At 34.3% G+C, this 24,814-nt stretch overlaps 1 protein-coding gene across 1 annotated transcript in view; it reads right to left on the bottom strand.

Moving 5' to 3' along the window:
• The window catches only part of PJA2 (praja ring finger ubiquitin ligase 2), a 60,769-nt gene that overhangs the window by 26,395 nt on the left and 9,560 nt on the right, over positions 1-24,814 (bottom strand). Inside the window, exons 2-4 of the mRNA XM_008056757.2 lie at positions 12,686-12,804; positions 10,754-10,954; positions 7,920-8,967 (exon numbers count right to left, since the gene is read on the bottom strand). Coding sequence (XP_008054948.1) covers positions 7,920-8,967; positions 10,754-10,954; positions 12,686-12,716 — 1,280 coding nt within the window. The 5' untranslated portion in view covers positions 12,717-12,804. The remainder of the gene's footprint in view (positions 1-7,919; positions 8,968-10,753; positions 10,955-12,685; positions 12,805-24,814) is intronic.

Here is a 24,814-nt window from a genome sequence, read left to right on the forward strand (position 1 = left end):
GTAAGCTAAAAATGGTCTTTTTACATTTAATTTTGCATAGGTCAGCAAAGCCTAAAATACTTACCACCTGCCCCGTTATAAAAAAGTTTGCAGACTCCAGGCTCATATCATTATTGCTTATTATACATAAGCCTCAATGCTCAGGAGACAAATTTTAAACATATATTCCACCCTTAACCACCATATTAAGATTTCATAATCACCAACTGCCTACAGAGCATTTTTAGATTTTTCACCCTCCTTTTCAAGAGTTATGTTTTATTATAAAATTCATCAGCTAGATGAGTTCCTTTCTCAATTTTTTATCTTCTAATGGTATTACTATGCTCTCATTCTGGAAATCATTTATTTTTTGACTCTATAAATTTCCTACATTTAAGTCCTTTCTTACTTTCCATTCTTTCTCTGCACAATGGCTGCTATATCCTAGCTCCTTTTTCTCTGTTTCTCCTAAAAAACAAAACAAAACCCTGGTTTAAATGCTTTTCTTCAAACTAGACATAATTGTTAATTATATAATTAATATAAATTTAATCCGACTCCCTCAACTCACCTAAAAAAAATGCATTCTGAATATCACCATGACTTCAATTTCTATTAAGTAGTACATTACTGTATTACACCAAAAACCTTCAACAGTTCTTTTTTTGTAATGCAGCATTTCAGAAATTTAAGCCATTTGCCTATCACTCACAAAACTGTTACTATGGTTGTATATTAACTCTGTGTAGATGGTACAAAAGTTGAGAAAACAGGTCCTGAAGTCAGCATGCCTGAAGTTGAACCCACAACTTATTAGCTATGAAAACCTCTCTGCACCATGAGAGCCTCACATTTCAGGAGAATACAATAGTATTCATTGAGTCCATGTCAGGAGTAAATGAATTTGTATATATACAATATTGTAACAGTGTCTGATAAATAATAAGCCATCAACAACTGTTAGCAAATCTTTTTTAAATAACTTTTAAAAAACTAATAAATTTAGTTAGAATAAGCAGCAGCCATTAAGTCACATTTGATGTGTTAGTTATATTTTCTTAAATTCCATTAAAATACATAATGATTAAAATTAAAAACACTTGTCTATATACCACTTAATATATTTCACCCGCTTTGGAAATAAGGGCCTACAGAATAAATTAAAAGTTAAATGCATTTGAATAGCGTTTATGATTTACCACAACCTGATCCCAGCACATTCTTGCATCCAAATGTCCTTGAATGAGCGTTCTATTCCAAACACTCTTTCCAAAGTGTAAACTGCACCACAACCATTCCTCTCGCCAACAAGAATGTCTTCATAATTTAAATACTTCACCTTTTTTCCCCTTTTCAGGACCAGATAGGACTCTATTTTTTTTAAGAAATGCATAAAATTGCTTCTTTGTTTTTCAATTATTTCATGAACTAGACTTCTTGTTTACTCAGTGCAACTCACTATAGTACAGCTACTTCTTTAACCTTGCAGTTATTTTTCCTAAGTACAAAAACACAGCTTCTTTAATAACTTATCAGCAGTTTCCAAGGAGCCTAAATAGTGAGGTACTCATAAGGTCTTAGAAAGTTATACTAAAGGCTGCAATTTAAATAAAAAATGCTTAGTGATATTAGTTTATCTGGAAGGGGCCAACAGTGAATATTTTCAAGTATGTTCCACAAATTAATACACATTTGTGATATGAGTGATTAAAAGTAATATATGAACATTTTCTATTAATATTTCATTATGAATACAATCTATTGACAATCTTCACACTTAATGTCTATTACTAATTTATAGCTCTACAAGTCTACACTGGTTCAGAATACTAGTCTGAGGAGACTGTGCAACTATGACTAAGATTTTCTACTCCCAAGGAAACAGAACAAAAAAATCTACCGCCGGGCTTGGTGGCTCAGCCTGTAATCCCGTGCCTTTGGGAGGCTGAGGTGAGTGGATTGCTTGAGCCCGCGGGTTTGAGTCCCACCTGGGCAGCGAGACTTCATCTCTACAATAAATCAAAAAATCAGCCGGACGTGGTAGCGCATGCCTGTAATTCCGGCTACTCAGAAGGCTGAGGCGGAAGGATCACCAGAGCCCAGCAGGTTGAGGCTGCAGTGGCTGGGAGCGGCCACTGTACTCCAGTCTGGGCGACAGAGTGAGACTCCAACTCCAAAAAAACAAAAAACAAAAAATCTACCATGGGTGATTTATTAAAGAACCAAAGTACTTTATTTAATATCAGATGAAAGTTCCATCCACAACTGTCTTTTTCTTACCTCTGGAGGTAGAACACCATGTAAAGGCAAACTTTGAAGTAAGAAATTTGGGTTAGGATCCTGGCTCAGATATTTACTAGTAATGAAAGCTTAGGCAATGAACTTCTCTAACCACACTTTTCCTCATCCGCAAAATGAGGATATTAATATTTACTTATCAGGTCTACACTGAAGTTTAAATGAATACTGCAAATAAGATGTTTAGCACAACTTTTGGGAAACGGTGAACATTTAATGAAGGCGGTAGCCCATCAGCTTAGACATTTCAATTGGATTTCCTACGAGCACACCACTATTTTCCTCTGTATCCTCTGTTTTGTCTACATTTAGTGACAATATCAGTCTTCTGGTCAATCAATGAACTTCAGTCGTCCTTACACCAGACCAGAGGCCAGAAAATTACACGCTAGCCCATCAGCCAAATCAGACCTCCTGATCATTTTTTAATCATCTAGAAAATAAAAATGTTTTTTGCATTTTCAAATGGCTAGGTAAGTTCCAATATAATATACTCCATTTTGCTTTTGGCCCACAAACCCTAAAGTATTTACTGTGTAGCCACTTTTTAAGAAAAAGATTGCAGACCCCATGGAACCAAAGAAGAAGCAGAAAAGAAGAAACCAACATAGGTCAATACAAGAGAAACTGTGGAGAAGTAGAAGTAAACAGCCTGAATAGTAACAGAAAAGTCAAGGATAATGGGTACTGAGAAAAGACAAATGAATATGGAAATTAGGAGGCCAATGTTGACATTCAGGAATATAGAAATAATACTAGCAACTGGATTTCAAGGCAGTTAAGAAGAGCAGAAAGTGACAGAATAGAGGCAGTGGGTATGGAACATTTTTTCTTAAAATTCAGTAGTGGAAAAGAAAATAAACAGGCAAGTAAATGACAGACAAAGGGAGCAAGATCAAGTGAAGGTTTTCCTCAAGATTTAGAAAAATTCAGGGTTGAACAGAGAGGGATGCAACCTAAGAATAAGAATAATTAAAGTATCAGAAATGAATATAGACACAGAATGAGAAGAGATATCTCTCTTTGTTGAAGAATTAGAAATAGATATTAAAGTGTTCTAATATGAAGAAAAAAACAAAATTCACATTTAATTATTTCAATATCTACAGGTAAACAAGAAACAAAGTTATTCACCAAGAGTGACAAGAGTACATTGAACTAAAAAAGAGAAAAGACTTAAAAATAACTTTTTAAGGAGAAGTGAGCAACAGAATAAACAGGTCACAAATAAGACAAATCATTGAATAGTGAAGATCCATTTGTTCTTGATTTTAAAAAACAGATGAGTTAAGCATTTTTAAATGTTCAAAGTAAAAACTAAATTAAGTACCACTTTGATCTTCATATGATACTTCACTGGTATTGTCCCCTGTCAGCATTTAGAGTTATTTTCAAAAAGCAGACAACTATGTTATACTCTTTACACATTCAATTGTGAACCAAAAAAAAAAAAAAACTTCCCTCATATACAAAATGAAATTATATGTGATTTATAGACAAAATAATTTATGTACAAATCCTAGGTAGAAATAAGATATAGAAGCATAAAACCAACCAAAAGCAATCTCTCATTCCCTAACTCCTCAAGGAACTGGTTGTATGTATGTGGTTTATTTTTGTTTTTGTTTTTTTGGCATTTATCACATCCATAAGAACTTCAACTACAGAAGCCTAGAAATAGTAAAATTTTAGATAATTTTGTTATCTGACATAATCTAAGAATTTTGGGACATTTCACCACTATTAACATTGAACTGTGGTGTAATACAGTGATACAAATGGAGTATGTTCAAAATATAAGCCTATTTAATTTCATTAAGGCCCAGATTGCTGTGATTTTTGAACTATGCCTGCTTTTTACCACGTTCTGGTCCCTTTCTTTAACATTAGGATATTTTAATCACATGAACTTCATAGTAGATCTAAGGAACCAACCCATGTATCCTTCTTGAAAACAAGAAAAAAAAGGTTGTTTAAAATGTAAGAGCATGTGCTTTAAGATCTTTGCTTTGGCTGCATGTAGATGTTTTATTGTTGGGGTTGCACCAGAATGTTGAGTGTACTCTTTCTTCATGGCTCTCAGATAATCTATATAGAATAGGAAAGGAGATAATTCAGCCTCTATGTATATTTTGTATTCTTCATAAGGTTGGTGAATACTGCAAGAAAAGGGGCCATTGTTTTATTTGCCTTCACAGAGAACCTGAAACAAAGCCTGGCACTTAAGAGGCTTGCAATAAATTCTTTTTTAATATAACAAATCGAAATAAACTAAATGGCTTATAGTCACTTTATTCTCCCAACAATATATTTTTTAAAAAAAAGTCCTGAAGTAAGGCTTTTTTACCTTTTAAACAAAATTAAATATTAGGGACACAAAAACTCTGAGAGAAACCTCAAGTGCTATAATAAATGGTCAGTAGATGGCATGCCTCTCCTCAGAACAGTTAGGCCCAAGGTTAAGATGTGCTACTACTGCTGAAGGACTTCTTTAAACTCAAGATCTTGTCCTCCAACAAGTTCTCAGGGTGTATTTCAAAAGAGCAGGGTATTAACCTTAGCTCTTTGGTCTAATTCCAAGCTTGGTAATTATATGCTGCCTATTAAAATTTTCCTTGCAGTTCTAATTTAATAAGGTGGTGCTCAGTTCCCGTAAAACAGCTCAGAGCAATGCTACCAGCTGCAATGCTTATTCCATAGAATGTAATGTTTCACACGTGATTAATGATCATTTAGAAATTCCAGGGAAGAAGGTGATGATGCATTCATTAAAATATTTTTTCTACTCATAAATAATATACAATCCCTATTTTTAATAAGTAGCCAAAGATCCTTCATCTAAAAATGTCACAATAAATTTTAGGTATGTTCTTGATAAGAGTCCCATTTGTAGCTAATGTAAAAATGACAAAATATTTTTCACATCTATCACCTTTAAGTTTTTACAAAGCAAACTCAAAAATACCTCACAAACTCAAATTAAGCAGAAACTCTTTATACTCTCCATCAAAAAACTCAGACGAGTCAAGTCACCATTTCCTCATTTCTCTAATCTGCTAATATCAGAACAGAATAGGACGACAGTAAAACATGAGGTAGATGAACAAGGGCAAAAAGAAACCAAGTAGGAGTGTACAGCTACTAGATTTCAACCTTGCACTGGCACCATATTAAAACAGCACACTGACAGCTATAATACTTTGCAGGAAGTTAGGGTAGAGGAACAGGAAACAGTAGCACAGAAACAGAATTTCTCATCAAAATTGTGCAAACTACTGAAATAAGGTCTCATAATGTAGCTTCATGCTCATAGATGCTAATATAAGTATAGTCCTAGGTAGAAGCATTATCCTTTGGAACATATTCTGTGATTCTTAAAATCAAAAACAAAACCCTAATTGTTTTTAGCATTTCAATGTGTCTTAAAGAATGATCCTAAGGTAGTTTCTCATTTTGGCATACCTCAACTACAAGCTCAGTAAGTCAATATATTACTAACAAATTGAAAGGAAAAGGTTTGTATTAACTATAAGTTTTCCCAAAAACTTAAAAGAAAAACAACTATCATTGTTCAGAATATTGACATCTCACTTAAGAAAAAAATTACAAATAAAAATAACAAAAATTACCGACAACTAACACCTTATAACCATTACAAGTCCGGAGTTCTTTTAGGCAAAGAAAACTTATACCACTGGCAAAAAAAAAAAAAAATCAATTTGAAAACCAGGAGCCAAGAAAACTACCCTTTCTCTTGGATTTGGCAAATACTATAAAGAGTTCATCAACCTTATTACATGACATTAGACCCAAATATAAAAAGCAAGCAAAAAGTAAGAGGTTTGTATTTTTACTAACATGTCACCAGCAGCAAAAACATCGGCAAGTTAAATAATTTTCTTAAAAGAAGCAAAAATATAACTGGGAAAGAAATACACTACTTTATACTTTTAAAAAGATAAATTATCAAAGACTGTAAGCTTTTCTCTTCTTTTCATTTGTAGAGAAGGCATTTTGCTATGTTGCCCAGGCTGGTCTCAAACTCCTGGGCTCAAGTGATCTTCCTGCCTTAGCCTCTCCAAAGCGCTGTGATTATAGGAGTGGGCCACTGCATCTGGCCTGTTTTTTTCTTTTAATAGTAACTTAGAGGTACAATACTAGGGGTTCACAATCTAATCCAAAAATCTTAGCACTAACTATGGTTTGGAATTTAGTTATTTTCCCCCCAGATTTAATGCTGCTTAATCACCCCCAATGAGGTCCAGGCCGTACACAGTAATCAAAAATATTTATATTCCCATTTCTGCAGCAAACTGTATAAATACTTGACAAAACAGTCTCATTTTAGTTCAGATCCAGATCTGCTATCAAAGAAGTTAGCAACATGTCAGGCTTTTGTGGCTAATTTCTGTCTTTAGAACTTGGTGGATTTTGGATAAAAGATTATAAATTTACACTGAAAAAAAAAAACTTCACCCTTAGCTTGAAACAGCAGATCATACAAAAAATTATCTGCTAACCTTAAAGTTTATACATTTTAAGACAGCAGTACAAATTATATTTCAGTTGTTTTCGAAAATAAGTTATACATACTATAATAGGTTAACTCATATGCTCAGAGAAAATCAAATGTTTACTATTTTATGACATAATAAAAACAAACTGCATTCACATTCAAAATGGAAAACTTTTTCCTTTATAGTACTTTCTAGTTTTTAAAAAATTTCTATTTAGTTAATAAAATCTTACAATTGCACTGTAATCAAGCACTGTCAAAGCTGCAACTAGCTTCAAAAGACCCATGTAAGTTTAGTCTCTAGGGTAATGGAAATTCAGTAGTTGTACAAATAGGTTCTTCATTTCTTGCTTCTTTCTGTTGTCTTATGATTTGGAAAAAAAGAATCTATGTTTGTAAGAGAAATTAAAATGCTCATTACAAGAAAAGATATATGTTCTGTCGAAAACAACACAGTGAAGAACGCAGGCTCTGGAGTTAGTAGTTAAATATGTACTCAAATTCCGGTTGCTTTGTTATCTTAGGAAGTTAGTCAGCTCTCTGTGCCTCAGTTTCCTCATTTACAAATGATGGGGAAAATAGTATCTACTACACAAAGTTGTTAACTAGAACTAAATACTAAGTAAAAATAAGTAAAAAATAAACTTAGTGATGGGAAGAGCAATAGGAAGAACAGATAATGAGAAAAACAAGCGACATAAATAACCATTAGCAAAGTTAATGTGATATATTACTAATCTGTAATTTCTGTGATTTCAATCACTTTTTAAACCCAAACTGGCTTATAAAGTTTTTTTTTGCTTTTGGTAATACAACAAATGCTTACCTTGAAGTTCATTAATTGAAATACCATGAATTGCAATAACTGGCATCTCTATACTTTTATAATAATTAATAATCATTATCTGAACTTAGTATTTCTATAAATAAAATGCCTCTAAAAGTCTCTGTGAAAATCTCTAACCAATAGTATGATTAATGCTCAGTAAATAAGAATATCTGGTAAGTCAAAATATCTAATTCCCTGATCATAGGAGACAGCCCATCCATTAAACATCATGGTACTAGAAATAAACCACTTTGCTCACTACACAATCTTATAAAGTACTGCATAATACCTTACCTATCTTCATCTTTGTCATAGAGTTGGTAATAATCTCCACAGCCATTCCAAAAGGTACTATCCACAACTTTTGGCCTTCCTGCTCTGGCTCCACTTTTTGCTGCTCTTTGGTTATCTTCTCTTTCCCTTTGGGCAACTCTTGAGTAAAGTGGATCCAAGAACATACAGTCATGCTCTCCATCATATTCTTCACATTTTATTAAGGGGTCATCTGAGCCACATTCCTCAACTTCCAAAGCCTCCCTCCATCTCTGAACACTTCTTTGTTTAGCCTCATGCCTATTAAAACCTGTTTCTTGGTCCACCTGGCTTGAACTTATCAGTTTTCTAACTTTTGGCCTCACTACCTGTTCAGGAGAACTTCCACGGTTGCTGTCCCTATCACTGGCATTTTGTTCACTACAAATATGCTCTGGAACACAGGCTGCATCTTCAGTTGAATTTTCTGTCTGCGTTTCCCGGCTAATATTATTTTGTTGTTTCTTTCTAGTAACTTCATCTTGAGAAGAGCTCTGAAATTCCTGGCCGTTCTGATGGACAAACTCAGTATCACCAGTAGGACTTTTCACCAAAGGTACTGGATCTAACTCTTCAAATTCATCTCTTATTTCACAGTTAAATGATGGAACTGGTGGTGAAATACCAGTGTTTGCCTCTGCTTCTCCATTTTCCATCTCAAGTATCGTATTGCCTAATGATTCCTGATATCTACCACCTTGCACAACTTCTGCAGAAAGTTGATGATGGTCATTATCTTCTCCATGTTTGCCAGCTGGATCATAAGAGTCAGTATGAACCAACGCAATTCCATTTTGGACACTTGAAGCAATACAAGCTCCTGGAGTATACTCTCCCTCAGAGTGATTATGAAGATTCGCACTGCTTCCTAGGGTCGCCCTACCTTCCTCACTATGATGTACTGCAGCAAAGGATGGACTGCTCTCAATGGTTTGATTCAATGCTGTGCCACAAGTGAAAATTTCTGTTTCACTTTTTTCAAATACAGGCTCATTGGATAAAGAATGAACTTGATCCAATGGACTGGAACCTTCACAGAGAATAAAAGAAAACATATTTTGAGGGCTCAATTTAGATAAAATTTTATGTAATAACTAACATTTAAATGGAAATCAGACCAATTATTATCTACTTGAAAACATGGATGCATTTATTCAGCTTCTGTGTTCCCTCACTGGGAATACAGACTGGTTCCCCTATAAATTCTTTTATGTTACTCACTAGCCTCTCAATATCTTCTCCCTCATGTCTTTGGCAGACACTTTTTCACCTAAATACTAATACCTAATGCCTTCTGCAAGACAAATAAAGGAGAAACTAGTAAGAGGTTATACAATGGTAAGCCTCTTATAAGTGGAGTCATAGAGGTAACCAATCTGCCCTCCCAGTGATCTCTAAACTCACCTTCTTTATTACATGCAGGTAAGAAAACTTCAAAAGTACTTATGACAGACCTAACAACAACAGATCTAAGAGAAATGAAACCCTATTTTGTGGCAGGGCTAGGTAGCTCAGCCTGTAATCCCACGCTTTGGGAGGCTGAGGTGAGTGGATTGCCTGAGCCTGCGGGTTTGAGACCCGCCTGGGCAACTTGGCGAGACCTCATCTTTACAATAAATAAAAAAATTAGCCGGGCATGGTAGCGCACGCCTGTAATTCCGCCTACTTGGAAGGCTGAGGCGGAAGGATCGCCAGAGCCCAGCAGGTCAAGACTGTGGTGGCCAGGAGCGGCCACTGCACTCCAGTCTGGGCGACAGAGTGAGACTCCAACCCAAAAAAAAAACCCAAACAAAAAAAGAAACCCTATTGTGTTTTGATGCCAATTCAGAAGATTATATCTTAGTCTCTAGGACTATATTAGATTTCTATCCCAAAAATGGGTCGTTGTAATACTTTACTCATTTACAATGAGTAAAACACTTTAGAGGCATTATAGCTAAGACTAAAAAACAATGAACAGGCAAATATGTTGGTTTTTCTCTATCACAATTTAATTGTGAGACATGAGTAAAATTATATCTCATCTATAAATTAAGCATGACTATCTTTAGTTGCTACTAATAATTAAAAATGAAGACATAGGAGATGTTGGAACAAAAATTTATAAATTATAAAATAACTGAAGATCAGCCTTGTCATATCGCAAAAAAGGTTTTTTAATGGGATAACCATAGTTCATCATTCAGATTCATATATATATGAACATATATATACACACATATATATATAAACACACATATGACAGTAAAAGTAATCTAAACTATCAAGTTTGCTTAGGAAGAAAAGGTTTGCAGAGGAAAAAGACAAATCCAGTCCAAAAAAGGTACAATTATAATATATGGATATCTTGCTAAATACTTTTTTAAATAATTGAATTATTTTAATTGAATAGCCTTACTTGACATTTGGACTTTAGAAAATGATGAAAAAGGTAAACTAGCTAGGCTAAATTTAGAGATAATATTAAAAGAAGAAAAGTTATTTAAATGTAATATACAGGGGAAAATATCTGTACTCAGTTCACATTAAAAAAATTTTTTTATAGAAAGATGGTTTGCTCTAGATAAAGGATATGATAGAATAATCACTGTCATAACAGTGTAATTATATCTTAATAAATGGCTGCATTATATTTTCTTCTACGTTTAAATGTATATCTATTAATTTCAATAAGAATTTCAAAATAAAATTTCCTGACAGAAGATGTACTGCCTTTACACTCATAGGCAAGCATAAAACACACTCAAGTCTTAAATATTACAGTATCAATTCCTATATAACTATTAAGACTCCTTAAATAACTACATGTTACATACCTGAGGAATTTTCCTTTGGAACATCATCTAGTTCCAAAACTTCATAGTCATCACCAGCCCGACCCAAGCTTCTTTCATGTCTGGTCATACATGGCTTAAAACTGACATATGCATGTCTTCTTCCGTATCTCCTGCCTGTAATTGTCTGATATCCTCCTGCTGGTTTGGGCCAGGCAGCCTTGCCAGATTCCTGATCCATTGCTGGAAAAAAAAAAAAAAAAAAGGAAAAACAAAAAAACAAGCAAAAAACCCCCACAAAAAACCAAAAAAACAAAGGGATAGCAAAAAGCTTTATTCTGGCCACCAGTTGGGGAGAAACTACTTGATCCAGTGAGATCTCTATGTTGTTACTCAACTCACCAAATCATATGCTACTGAATATCAAGGTTATCTTACTTGTATTATAAAACATTATTCTTCTTACACATTAGAAAATTAAACATGAAATACTATGTAATGAGAGTTAGTAGCCTCTTCTCCACCAAGAAAATAGCTTATAAAATCTGGTAACTTTAAGGATTCTTTCAGAATTTAACAATGAAATCTACCAGAAAAGGTTTTTTTCATATGCCAAATTATTATACAGTCAAAGCTCTTCATGGGTTGGAGAATGACTTTCCAAATTACCTAAGTAAAATACCTTACATACAAGTGCTCTCTCTCTCTATATGTATATATATATAGACATGATACGATAATTACTTTAAGAGTGAACACATTTATGTCAATGACAATAGGCAACTTATTTATTTATTTATTTATTTATTTTTGAGTTGGAGTTTCACTCCGTCGCAGTGGAGTGCAGTGGCCACTCCCGGTCACCGCAGCCTCGACCCGCTGGGCTCCGGCGATCCTTCCACCTCAGTCCTCCGAGTACCCAGAATTACAGGCGTGGGTTACCACGCCCGGTTGATTTTTGATTTATTGTAGAGATGAGGTCTTGCCAAGTTGCCCAAACGGGTCTCGAACCCGCGGGCTCAGGCAATCCACTCACCTCAGCCTCCCAAAGTGTGGGATTACAGGCTGAGCCACCAAGCCCGGCCGGCAACTTCTTTAAATGGCATCTGTACCACAAGGAATAAACTAGACCACAATAAAATATGTCCCAAAGACTAGGGTCAGATCGAATTCTCCAGAAAACAATAGTGATGGGCTAAGTTGAGCATATGCTACTCTAACTTTCAAAACTATTGATGAATGGTCATCATTTAAACAATCTGATGTTAAGTTTTGATGACTGAGGGATATATGGTAGTAAACAGTAGCAACTTTTATTAAGTAGCACATTATTTTATATAACCATATATATTATAGGTTTGCTTAGTCAATTATATATTACATATCTACAGAGGAACAAAAAAATATTTTCTCACAGTACTTGGTACAGTCAGCAAATGGAACCATTACATATTTTTGCTTTACTGCATTAAAGTAAGAATTATAATTACCTCCAAGCACAAAAGAGAAATAAACATGTATAAATAATATACAAAATCAAGTGTTACGCTATCTTATTTAAACCTCTCAACAAACTTATGAGGTGGATACTGGTATTCTACTTTGAAAATTGAAAAATTATGGTTAAAATTAAGTATTTAAGCAATCTGTCCAATAATGCAATAGTATGACTCCAGAACCAATGCTCTTAACAACTCTTCCAAAATAATAATAGTCACCAAAGTGGAAAGCACAACAGCTTTCCAAGCTGAGGGGTTATAGAAATAAAATAGAATTTTTATTTATACTTATTTTCATATAAAAAATTAGAAATTAAGCTTTATAAAATTCAATATATATATATATATATATATGAATCAAAACCGGCCTTTAGTAAAACCAAATATCCGATGATCACATATTACATACGGTACTCAAGGTACCAGAGGAAAAAACAGGAAGTATTCAATGTAGAAGAATTGATACCTTCCTTACCTGCTGGCTCTTTTTCAGTGTATTGTGACATGTATGGCAGTTTTCAGTTTGCCCAGTTCAGTAGAATTATGAATGTAACTTAGCTTCTAGCCACACAATGGATAAGCTGCGGAAGATTCCTACAAAGAAACAATGAATTGAACAAAATATTAACAATACAAGCGTAAAAAATAGCAAAACTGATACTTCTCCTCCTAATGAGGCTGTTAGCCTTATAACTTTGAAAAATACAATCTGATTTGACAGTCAATCAAAAATCCTAGAACTACCGATTTTTTGAAATACCGATTTATATCTATTCTTGATAAACCTTGACCTAAGTATATATCATCCTTAAGATCGCCAATGACAATAACACATATATAATTTATAAATAAATAAGTAAATATATTGGGAGAAGCACTGAGTGGGGTCTGTAACCAAACCATGCTATCTCTGCTTCTCCATTAAGTACTATAGTTCCTTTAGCCCTATAAGTTAACCCTAAGAATACAAACTTCATTTTAAAAAAAATGTACAATGGCTTATGACAATTAATAATGTGTATGAATAATGATGTACTTATTCTTTGTAATAGTCAATTGGTCAGATATTTAATCCCAAATAAGAACCTATTCTAAATCAGGAAAAACAATTTACCATTTTAAGTTGTAACAAATACAAAAAGACCTTCTTCTGTTTTGAAATTAATCCATTTATAATAATAAAAAAAAATTATCTGGGTAAGGCAGTGCACAACTACTGTCCCAGCTATTGAGGAGGCTGAAGCAGAAGGATCACCTGAGCAAGGTCCACCCTGCTGTGAGTCATGATTTTGCCACGTACTCTATCCTGGAGGGTGGCAGAGCAAGATCTTGACTCAAAAAAAAAAAAAAAAAAAAAAAAAGGTGTGATTGGAGAAGGTTCACTTGCGCAAACACCTGAAGTAAGGGAGAAAAAGGAGAAAAATGCATAAATTTAGGGTAAGAACATTCCAGGCATAAAAAACAGAAGAACCTGATGTGTGAACTTCCAAAAGTGATGAAATAATAGCAAGAAGTATGGGGTGACATGAACAAGAAAGATGAAAATCAGAAAATTAATTAGGAAAGGAGGGGAGAATAAAGTAGAGTATATCACAGAGACCTTTAGAGGCTAATGTAAGATGTGAGAAATGCCAATTTTGTTCTGAGATGGAAAACCATCCAACAATTTTGATCAGAGAAGACACATTACCTGACTTGTTTTAATATGAATACTCTGGCTACTACTGTGTTGAACAGCCTGAAGGGGATGGGGTCAAAGGCAGAGGTAGCCCTGTTACAAAGCTATCAAAATAATACTGCCAAGAGATCATAGTGGTTTAGACTAGAGTAAAAATAAAGGTGGTGAGAACTGCCAAATTTCAGACATGTTGTAAAAACAGAACAAACAGAAATTACTGATATGGGATATGAAAGAAAGAAAGGAGTCAAGATTGACTCCAAGTTTTACAGCTGGGCAACTGGAAAAATGGAGCTTCCATTAACTAGCGTAGGAAAATTTGTGGAAGAAGCAGACTTGGAGAAAATATCTTGAGTTCAGTTTTAGATGAGTTAAAGTTTGAGACATCTATAAGACATTCAAATGGAAATGTTAAATAGGAGTCTGGAGTTGACTGGAGAATTATGAGCTGTTAGTATAATTTGGAAGTTGCCAGTGTATAGATAATTCTAAAAAAGGCATAAACATGATTGAGATCTCCAAGTGTACATGAAGTAAAGATGTTGAGTCCTGAGACAATCCAATATTAAGAGGCCAGGGAAAAAGCAGTACAGATTGAGTATCTATATAATCCAAAGTTCTTGGGTCAAAAGTGTTTCATATTTCAGATTATTTCAGATGTTTTTAAATTTTTGAGTATTTGCATGTACATAATAAGATATCTTGAAGATGGGACCCAAGTTTAAATACAAAATTCATTTATGTTTCATATACACCTTATACACGTATTTTTTTCCTCTGGAATATCTTTTATCAATAATTGGTATTCTGTAATTTCAAAAAGACTTATTTAAGGAAAAGCCATTTAATTTAAAGATTTTTCCTACACAGCACTGGAAGGGCTGTTTTAATTTGAAGACACTTGTCAATGTCTCAAAGAGATCTTTTTTTAAAATTTTCTCTGTATTTGGCCACATAGATTAATCATTTGTCTCTAAGGTTTTTTTTCATATTTTCACTCGATGGACTAAGACTTCACTCACTTTTACTTCTAACTTTTCATCATTAACTGTAACGATCTTTTAAATTTCTTATATTTTTCATTCTGATTCTTCATTATTTTTAGAAATAAAATTTAGATAGAATCTCTCTGTAGATACTAATTACTTCTATTTGAGGCCACTATATCCAAATGTCTATGACAGTATTATTTCTATTTCTGAAGTATAAAAAAGAAGAAGAAAAGCAAAAAAGGGAGGAGAGGAAATAAACAGGGAATAAAGACCACAGTTGCGGGTTAACATTTAAATGATTATTTCATCAGGCCCAAATCTGTATCTAAAGCAACTTAGGAATATTTAATCTTGAGTTTTCTCTAAGCAGAGATTTTTCTGCTGATTAGTCACTGACTCCTTATACTATTCATCCAATCACATATTTCAAATGATTTGGGGTTTTTACATGCCTCCTACTAGTTATAAGAAAATATTATATAAACGTGTTACTAAGAATTAAAGAAATAAATCAGAGACATATCAATTCTAGATCTTCCAGTTATTAACCTACATGTCATCACTTTATCATTTTAACTAGGATATTGTACCAGCAGCTCTAGACAGGCAATACAGACATCTTTTGAAGAATTCAAGGAAAAGCATAGGGATGAACTTAAAGACAAAGGCCTTGTTTCATTTTTATTTGAATACACTGTGTCTAGTACATTCTCTTACAGTATATTACAACAGTTAATAAATGAATTAAAAGTCATAAATGAATAATTCTGTGATCCTTTCTCTGATGGAAATGTGGCAATATGATGGTAAGAAAGGGCTAAGTATTTGGGCATACATGGATTAAACATTCAACTCTAATATTTAGGCAAGTTAATAAAACTACTCTCTTGTGACTTGTTTCTAATGAAGACAATGTGATAGATGTGATAGTGAGTGAGATACAAGATTAGAATATAAAAAGCATCATGGCCTCCTCCTTGCTCTTTCTCTGCTCATTCTTTGATGAGAGAAGCCAGCTGCCATATCATGAAATCACTAAGAACACTAAGAAATCCCATGGAAAAGTCGACATGGTGAAACAGTGACAGTACCTGTCAAAAGTCACAAGGAACTGAGGTCTTCTGGCAACAGCCACATGAAGGAGCCATGTAGAAGCAAATATTTCAGTCCTAGTCAAGTCTTCAGATGACCGCAATCCCAGGTTATGTTCTGACTGCAACCTCAACCCTGAACCAAAATCACTGGCCAGGCTGCTCCTGAATTTCTAGCCCATAGAATCTGGGAGATAACAAATGCTTGAGCTGCTACACCCATTGCAGGATAACTACTGGCCTTTTTATCCTGCAACAGGTAACAAACACAAATAATATAATCTTCTTGCTTCCACCTATTACTAGAATGAAGGTTTTCTAACACCATCTCATGAAAGTGTATTTTCTTCCTTTAAAATGTCTACTTATTATCAAGTATGAAAAGTTACATGTTGAGTTTGACAGCATCAAAATGAATTATATTGGTCTTCTGCTTGCTGGCAATATCAGAACTCCTGCCCAGTACTACAGTCCATCTAACACCTAGTACTCATTAAATAGCAACTGAATCAGTAACACTTACTTTTAATTTAAATCTTACTGATTTAAAGGAAGATTTAGACAAAGGGAGAGAAAAACCAGTTGAGTTTTCAGAAGAAAAGTGTCAACTGATAGCTTGGATCTACACTCTTAGTACCTATCTGCTGGAAGCAGAAATAGCTCACTTTTAATGTACCTTTTCTAGGAAAAAAAAGGTTAGCTAAGAAACAAGTCCAATTTGATCCATACTTGAAGGGAGATGCCTTGATTACTCTTCCAATTCCACTGAAATATTTACCTTATAGTCTTATGTATTATCTTTACATATATGCTTCCAAAATACCCTAAAAACACTTCTTAAAATTCCCCTTAAAACAGTTTTCCATAATTATCTAGGCTGCACTTCCTGTTAGTAAAGTAATTCCTTAGACACAGAGAATTTTATAAATTATACCTATTATCACAACTGAGCTATAAAATCAGAAATACAAACTTTATGACAAAATGAGCTCATGACAAACTATGATATATGTTACTAGAAAGTTGTTTCACGTATGTTGTAACCAACTACATTTTAACTTAGCTTACTAACATTACCTTGTCTTTCTATTTTCACCAGCAAAGGCAAAATAAATATTCTAAGAGATTAATAAGGTATCTATTTTGAATGATCAAAGCTTGTACTTAAATCATTTTTAGCTCTAGATTTCTCCTATCTTCTATCCACAAGCACACATAGTTGCCTATACATAAACACAACTGCAAAATCATTCAGATTTTGTCTTCTAACTAGCAGACACACAACAAATAAGGAATACCCCTAAGTAATCATTCATACATTTCACTGTAAATAATATTAAATTTTCTATTACATAAACATGAAATATTTCTCCATTTAAGTATTTTTAAATGTCTCTCGGGACTTTTCTATAATTTTCAGTAAAGAAGTTTTGTTCAAGTTTATTAGACTTATTCTTAGGCATCTTATGTATCTTAATGCTCTTCTATGTTCTTTTAAAATTTTTATTTTATACTTGTTGATTGGTAGCATATGTATTTTATACTCGTTGATTGGCAGCATATATTGGTAGCATATATATTGATTGGTAGCATATATTTTTTATATATTGGCCTTGTATCCAATCATCTTGCTAAATTCACTTACTTTAATAGTTTGCTGGTAAATGCACTTGGGTTTTACTTTTTCCTTTCTAATTTTTATATTTATTTTATTTTGTCTGCCTGAGGGTACCACTTGGAATTCCAGTGCAACATTGATTAGAGGGAGAGATACTATACACATGAATCAACCTTCACTGAGTATGATGTTACATTTATGTTTTCTGTTTGACACATATTAGCAAATTAAGACTGTTTCCTTCTATTCCTAATTTGATGAGTTTTTAAACACAAACACAAGCTGCATTTTTGTCAGATGAGTTCTTTGTATCTATAGAGATGGTTCCATGAAACTACTATATTATTCTGCCAAAGTAATAGATTATGATGACTACTTTTAAATCATTAAACCAACTTTACATTCCCAAAACAAATACACATTGGCCATAATATATTATCTTATTTATATCTTACTGGACTCTTTCTGTATCTCTCTTCATGGGAAATACTGGTCTATAATTATCACATTCTTGTGAGGTTTTCCTATCAAGATTACGCTAAATTCATAAAATGTGCTGAGAAATGTTTCTTTCTTTGGTTCTCTGGAAAAGTCTGTGTAAATCCAGTCTTAGATTTCACTAAAATGTGTGGCAGATTTACCAAAAGTACTGGGATTACAAGTGTGATCCACTGTGCTTGGCCTTTATTAACAACTAAATATGGGCAGGATTTGTAGTAATGCCTCCTTTTGTTTTTAATCCCTGATACTGGTAATTTGTGTTTTTCTCAATCTTTTTTCTTGATCCATTCATAACAGGTTTTCATTTTTTAAAAATCTTCTCAACTAACTGTAAAATTTTTCTATTTCATTAATATCTACTTTTATACTTTTTCCTTCTTTCTACTTTATTTAAGTTTGATTTGTTGCTCCCTTGAGTTAAAAGCTTATACTATTAATTTCAACCTTTCTTCCTTATTAATTTATGCACATAAAGCTATAAAGTTACCTATAAGTATTGTTTCAGTTGTATTCCAAATGTTCTGATGTGTAATATTTTTATCAATTTTCACATTTAAATGTTTCTAACTTCCATAGTAACTTTGTTTTTCATCCAGACTACTTAAAAGTGTCTTGTTTAATTTCCAAATATTTGAAAGCTTTCTACTTATTTTTCTTTTACTGAGTTATATAATAACTTTACAGTGGTAAGAAAACATGCACTGTATAATTTCAATTCTCATAAGATTAATGATAATACTTATGACTCAAAGTATCTTGGTAAATGTCCCATGTGCACTTAAAATAAGGTAAAGTCTTCAATTGTTCACCATAATGTTGCATAAATAACAGTTAGGCCAACCTGATTAATCATGCCATTCAAATTTTCTACTCCCTTACTAATACTTTTTTACTTAATTGTTCTAACAGTTACTTTAAATGTATATTTAAAACCTCCAGCTAGGAACATAGATCTATCTTTCCTTTTTGTTATATTAGCATCTGCCCTATTTGGAAACTGTGTTACTAAGTAAACACATATTTAGGATTATCATGTCTTCTCTGGCCCATGTATTATTATTTTCTTCCAATCTCTCATACTTTTTTCCTTGAGTTTATTTTGCCTGGTATTAATATAGCCACATCATCTTTCTTTTGGCATTTGTAAGAATACTTTTATTCTATCTTTTTATTTCCATCTTACTTATGCCTTTACATGTAAGGTGCTTTTCTTATAAACAGAATATAGGTGGGTCTTGCTAATTTACATACAGTGTGTGACAATCTTTGTCTTTTCACTGGAATGTTTAATCCATTTATACTTAACATAATCACCAGTACAGTTTGATTTAAATCTACCATTCTGTTACTATTCTTATCTGTCTCATCTATCTTTTATTCCTCCTTTCTTGATTTCTTTGGTACTAATCAATTTTTTTTTACTATTCCATTTTACTTCACCTACTAGCTTTTTTGATATATCCTTTAGTACCATTCTTTTAGTGATTTTTCCTAGACATTACAAACTGTATCCTTACTGTATGTTGAATGATATTTCCTAGAAGCTCTGAATAACTTACCTTCCTTTTAAGAGTATTTTTAAGTTTTCTTTTGACAGGCAATTATACCACAGAAGTCTGGTTTTAGTCAATGTTAGGGTAAGTTTATTTCAGCTTGTCCTTACATCAAAGTGTGACCTGCTTTGCTACTATCCACAAGATGTTCCTTGACTTTCAATGAGATTATGCCCTGACAAATGCACCATAAATTGAAAATATCATTAAGTTGAAAATGCATCTCATACCCTGAAAAGCCCATCCTAATTGAAAAGTCACAAATTGAACCAGTTGGGGACAGTCTGTATTTCTTTTATCATGCCCCAAACAATGCCAGTTAGTGAGGACTAACCAATATGGTTAGTGAGGACCATATATGACCAGCATAGGAATAAATTCCAGAAACAGATGTATACTAAGTACACTTGACTTATGACAATGCTACATTACAGAGTTCTTGGGACAAGATATGTTTTTTCTCCTACCACACTAGCTTAACTGGATACTGAGACACAGAAACAAACTTTGGCCTATGTTTCCCACAAAATGCAAAAGTCAATTCCAAAAGGACTGTAAATCTAATCAAAAAGGTAAAACAATAAACCTTCTAAAAGATAAGGGGAAATCTTCATAATGCTGGGGTAAGGAATTTTTAATCAGGAAACAAAAAAGAAAATTTCCTACAGAAGCAAAGGGGCAATGAACTGCACCATAATATAATTAAAAACTTCCATCCATTAAAAAAAAAAAAACATTCAGAGATTGAAATTGAAAGCCACAAATGAGAAGAAATTTGTATTACAATTAAGTAACAAAGTATTCATATCCAGATTATATAAAGAACTCCTAAACTCAGAAAAAGATAATCTAAAAGAAATATGATAATCTGAAGAGGCACACCCCAGAAAAGGATACTCAAATGGCAAAGATGTATATGAAAAGATGTTAATTTCATAAATTAGTTGAAATCATAAATTAAAACAAGTTATCACTATACACCAAACACCAAGATTAAAATGTTAATCACATCAACTGAACTGCTGGTGTGATATTAGGCAACTGGAACACTTTCATTACTGCTGTGAAGGTAAATTTGTGCATTTATCTTGGAAAGCTTTTTGGAAGTAGCTCCTAAAGCTAAATATATACATATAATATGGCCAAGAGGTCCATCCTAGAAATGTATACCAAGACATAAAGGATGTTCAGTGGTGAGTGTCTATACTCCCAGCTACTTGGGAAGCTAAAGTGGGAGGATCACTTGAGCCCAGGAGTTTGAGGATGCAGTGAGCTATCAATCATGTCACTGCACTTTAGCCTAGGCAAGAGAAAAGACCCCATTTCTAAAACATAAATAAATAAAATAAAAAAGAATATTCAGAGAAACACTGTTGACAATAAATCCAAACTATAAACAACCCAAGTGTTTACTGACAGTAGAACAGAAGAATATGACAATTTATGCATAGTCTACAATACAACAAAAATGAACTACAGCTATCCACAATAAGAATGAATCTTACAAACATGGATGGAGCTCACATAAAAGAATGAAATGAAAATGCTGAATTCAACAAGTTCATGCTGTATGTTCCATTTTTATAAAAATTCAAGAACAGGCATAATTAATCTACGGTATTAGATATTAAGAGAGAATAATCACCTATTTTGGAAATGTGAAGAACAAAATATTGAAAGGTAAAAGGGGAATGTGCTGGTAATATTCTATTTCTTGACTTGGTTGGTATTTACACTGACTTCACTCTAAACTAATTTACTGAAGACACACAATTACGGCTCACACACATTTCTGTATGCATGATACAATAAGAAGTTTTAAGTACTCACTGGAAGAAAATATATTCAACTGTTAAAAGTTGTATTTTAGTTATGGGCTATGAGTGATTTTTATGCCTTCCATTTTTTGTTCTCTAAATTTTCTTTCACACATTTGTGCTTCTTTCGCAATTGGCAGAAAAAGATGTTTTAATGCCTTTGTTAGCAACAGATTTTCAAGGGTCACTGAAAAGTAGGCTAAAGTAAGACACTTTTGAGAATGCAAGTGTTGCTGGGTGGGGTGCAATGTGATGCTCTGTGAGTTCTTTGACCCACCACAGAAAAGAAATTCAGAGTGAATTCAGATATCGTTTTAAGACAGAAATTATTATAGAGAGAGAAAAGGCATGGATGTCTTAAGAGAATTCTCATCTGCTTTCGACAAGAAGCTTAATATACCTTTACAATGATCATGATGCTAACCATGAACTAAAGGGTTTGCTGCAGGTCCTGAGTTTCGATTACCATCTCTATACCTTTGATGAGCTAAGTGGGTGGGCTTTCCTGAACTGAAATTTTGCCTCTGACAGGAAACTTGATAGACAATAGACTTTTACAATGATTACTATGCTAACCATGAGTGGAAAAATTGGACTGATTATCATTTCTCCACCTTTGATGGGCTTTCCTGAACAATGTGCATTTGCTTGTGACAGAAAACTTGATACTTTTGCAATGAGTATTACACTAACCATGAGCTAAGGGGTGGGCTGCGCTGGTAAGTCCACATTCCTGCCCATAAAGTGGTCAGGTCTGGTGTGCTGATAAAAAAATGTTTGAACACCTACCCAATTTGAACACCTACCCAATTTTAAAACTACCTACAAGAAACTTATCTATGTCTAACCTATACTAAATAACTTGCCTCACAAAGAAATACAATAAATAATTAGACAAGAATAAAAAGGAGGGAGTAGAATTATCCTTGGGCAACCTAGGAAATATAATCCTTCAATAATTAAGATAAATATTAGAGAATAAGGAACATATGCATAGAATAACATCTCATGAAAATTCAACTTCTCAATTTCCATTTCCAATAGTACAGCAGACTTAAAAAATTAAAAAACCTGACAACTCCAAGCAAATGAAAATATCTTAACTCTCATTAAGGGAGGAATGGTAGAGAAGAAGAGGAATGTCATACCTAACAATTCAAAGCCACAGAGCAATCTCATTAGACTTGCAACTGCAATTCATACTATCTGTATGAGCTACCAAACCACAAGATGAGAATATTGTTAGTCTCAGGGTTCACTGTTCCAAGTACCTGGCAGAAGCAAAGCTAATTCCGCTCCAGTGAAAGTTACCTACCTCACTTTTAACTCAGGTTAGAGTTCCCATATATAAAATTTCACAGAATATGAACTCACAAAAAAGAATAAGGAATACATGAGAAATAAAAACTGCTTGTATAAAATTAGTACCAAGCCGTGGAGTAAAACTGTAGAAGAGACAAGAGCCCTGAAAGGCTAAAGCCAGGGTTAGAATCTAACAAACCTGTTGTGTCTGTTTGCTTTCACTTCACCAAAGGGCAATTGATAACCTTCATGTCCTGACCTCACAAGGCTAATAAACGTATTTTCCCTTAAACAATAGACCAAAAACTTCATAGATCTCATTGAAAACAAAAGCAAAGGTTGAAGGACAAAAGTGACTCTAATCTCCAGGGACCTCATCTCCACATACCTTCCTCCTAAATCATCTCTATAATGGCTCACTGCCAAGGGGCTAGTAAATGATGGTCCTGGGCTTGTTTCATAAATAATACACATTCTAAAATCTAAAAATGGTATGAGGTATTTTTCAGACTCTGATGAACCCAAGGCCCCATCTGGATCCAGAACACATACCAGGAAGCTGGCTCCATCAGTCCTGTGATGCCCCCTCCCAGAAATTGGCTCTGTGACATGAAGACAGTTTCGATACTCTCTGACATCATCAACCAATCAGCAGTTCCTCCCCAATACCCACCAAATTTTCTTTAAAAACTCTAGCCTCCAAATTCTGGGGGAAGCAGATTTGAGAACTATTTCCTGCTCTCCTTGCTCAGATGCCTTGCAATATTAAACTCTTTTCCATTGTAATGGTTGCATCAGTCTTGGTTTTTCTGGGCAGTGGGCAAAAGAACTCAGTAGAGTTGTAACAAACTAAAGTTGGCAAGAATTAGCAAAATAAAAATCATCAAGAAAACTAGTAAGGAAAAGATAGAGGACAACAAATACAAAAAAACTGGAAAGGGAGAAAAAAGAAGTCAAAAAAGAAAAGCCATATTTAAAAACTGAAAAGAAATCTAAAAGAAAAAGTTGAGACATACAAGAGAATTTAGTGATATTGTCAGTGCTATGGTTTGAATATTTGTGTCATCTTCCAAATTCTTGTTGAAACTTAATACACACTGTGGTGGTAATAAGAGGAAGACCTTTTGAAAACTGATCAGCTGGACTCGGTGGCTCAGCCTGTAATCCCGCGCTTTGGGAGGTTGAGGTGAGTCGACTGCCTGAGCCCACGGGTTCGAGACCCGTTGGGCAACTTGGCAAGATCTCATCTCTACAATAAATCAAAAAATTAGCCAGGTGTGGTAGTGTGCGCCTGTAGTTCCGGCTATTTGCAAGGCTGAGGCAGAAGGATCGCTGGAGCCCAGCAGGTTGAGGCTGCAGTGGCCGGGAGCGTGCCACTGCACTCCAGTCTGGGTGACAGAGTGAGACTCTAACTCAAAAGAAAAGAAAAGAAAAGAAAATTGATAAGTCATGAAGGCTCTCTCCTCATAAATGGATTGGTGACTTATAAAAAGGCTGAAGGAGCCAGGCTCGGTGGCTCAGCCTGTAATCCCGCGCCTTTGGGACGCTGAGGTGAGTGGATTGCCTGAGCCTGCGGGTTCGGTACCCGCCTGGGCAGCAAGACCTCATCTCTACATTAAATCAAAAAATCAGCTGGGCGTGGTAGCACATGCCTGTAATTCCAGCTACTTGGAAGGCTGAGGCGGAAGGATCGCTCGGAGCCCAGCAGGTCAAGGCTGCGGTGGCCGGAAGCGGCCACTGCACTCCAGTCTGGGCGACAGAGTGAGACTCCAACTCAAAAAAAAAAAAAAAAAAAAAAGGCTGGAGAGAACTAACAGGACCCTTTTGTCCTTCCACCTTCTGCTATGTGAGGACATAGCAACAGGTGCTATCCTGGAAGCAGAGAGCAGCCCTCACCAAACACTGAACCCACTGGCACCTCTATATTGAACATCTAGGCCCCAGAATTGTGAGAAATAAATTTATTTTCTTTATAAATTACCCAGTCTTCGGTTTTTGTTTGTTTGTTTATTTTAGTCAAAGTCTCACTCTGTTGCCCAGGCTGGAGAACAG

The sequence above is a fragment of the Carlito syrichta genome, unplaced genomic scaffold (assembly GCF_000164805.1).
Source record: "Carlito syrichta isolate Samal-C Ts95f unplaced genomic scaffold, Tarsius_syrichta-2.0.1 Scaffold302457, whole genome shotgun sequence".
NCBI classification, from domain to species: Eukaryota; Metazoa; Chordata; class Mammalia; order Primates; family Tarsiidae; genus Carlito; species Carlito syrichta.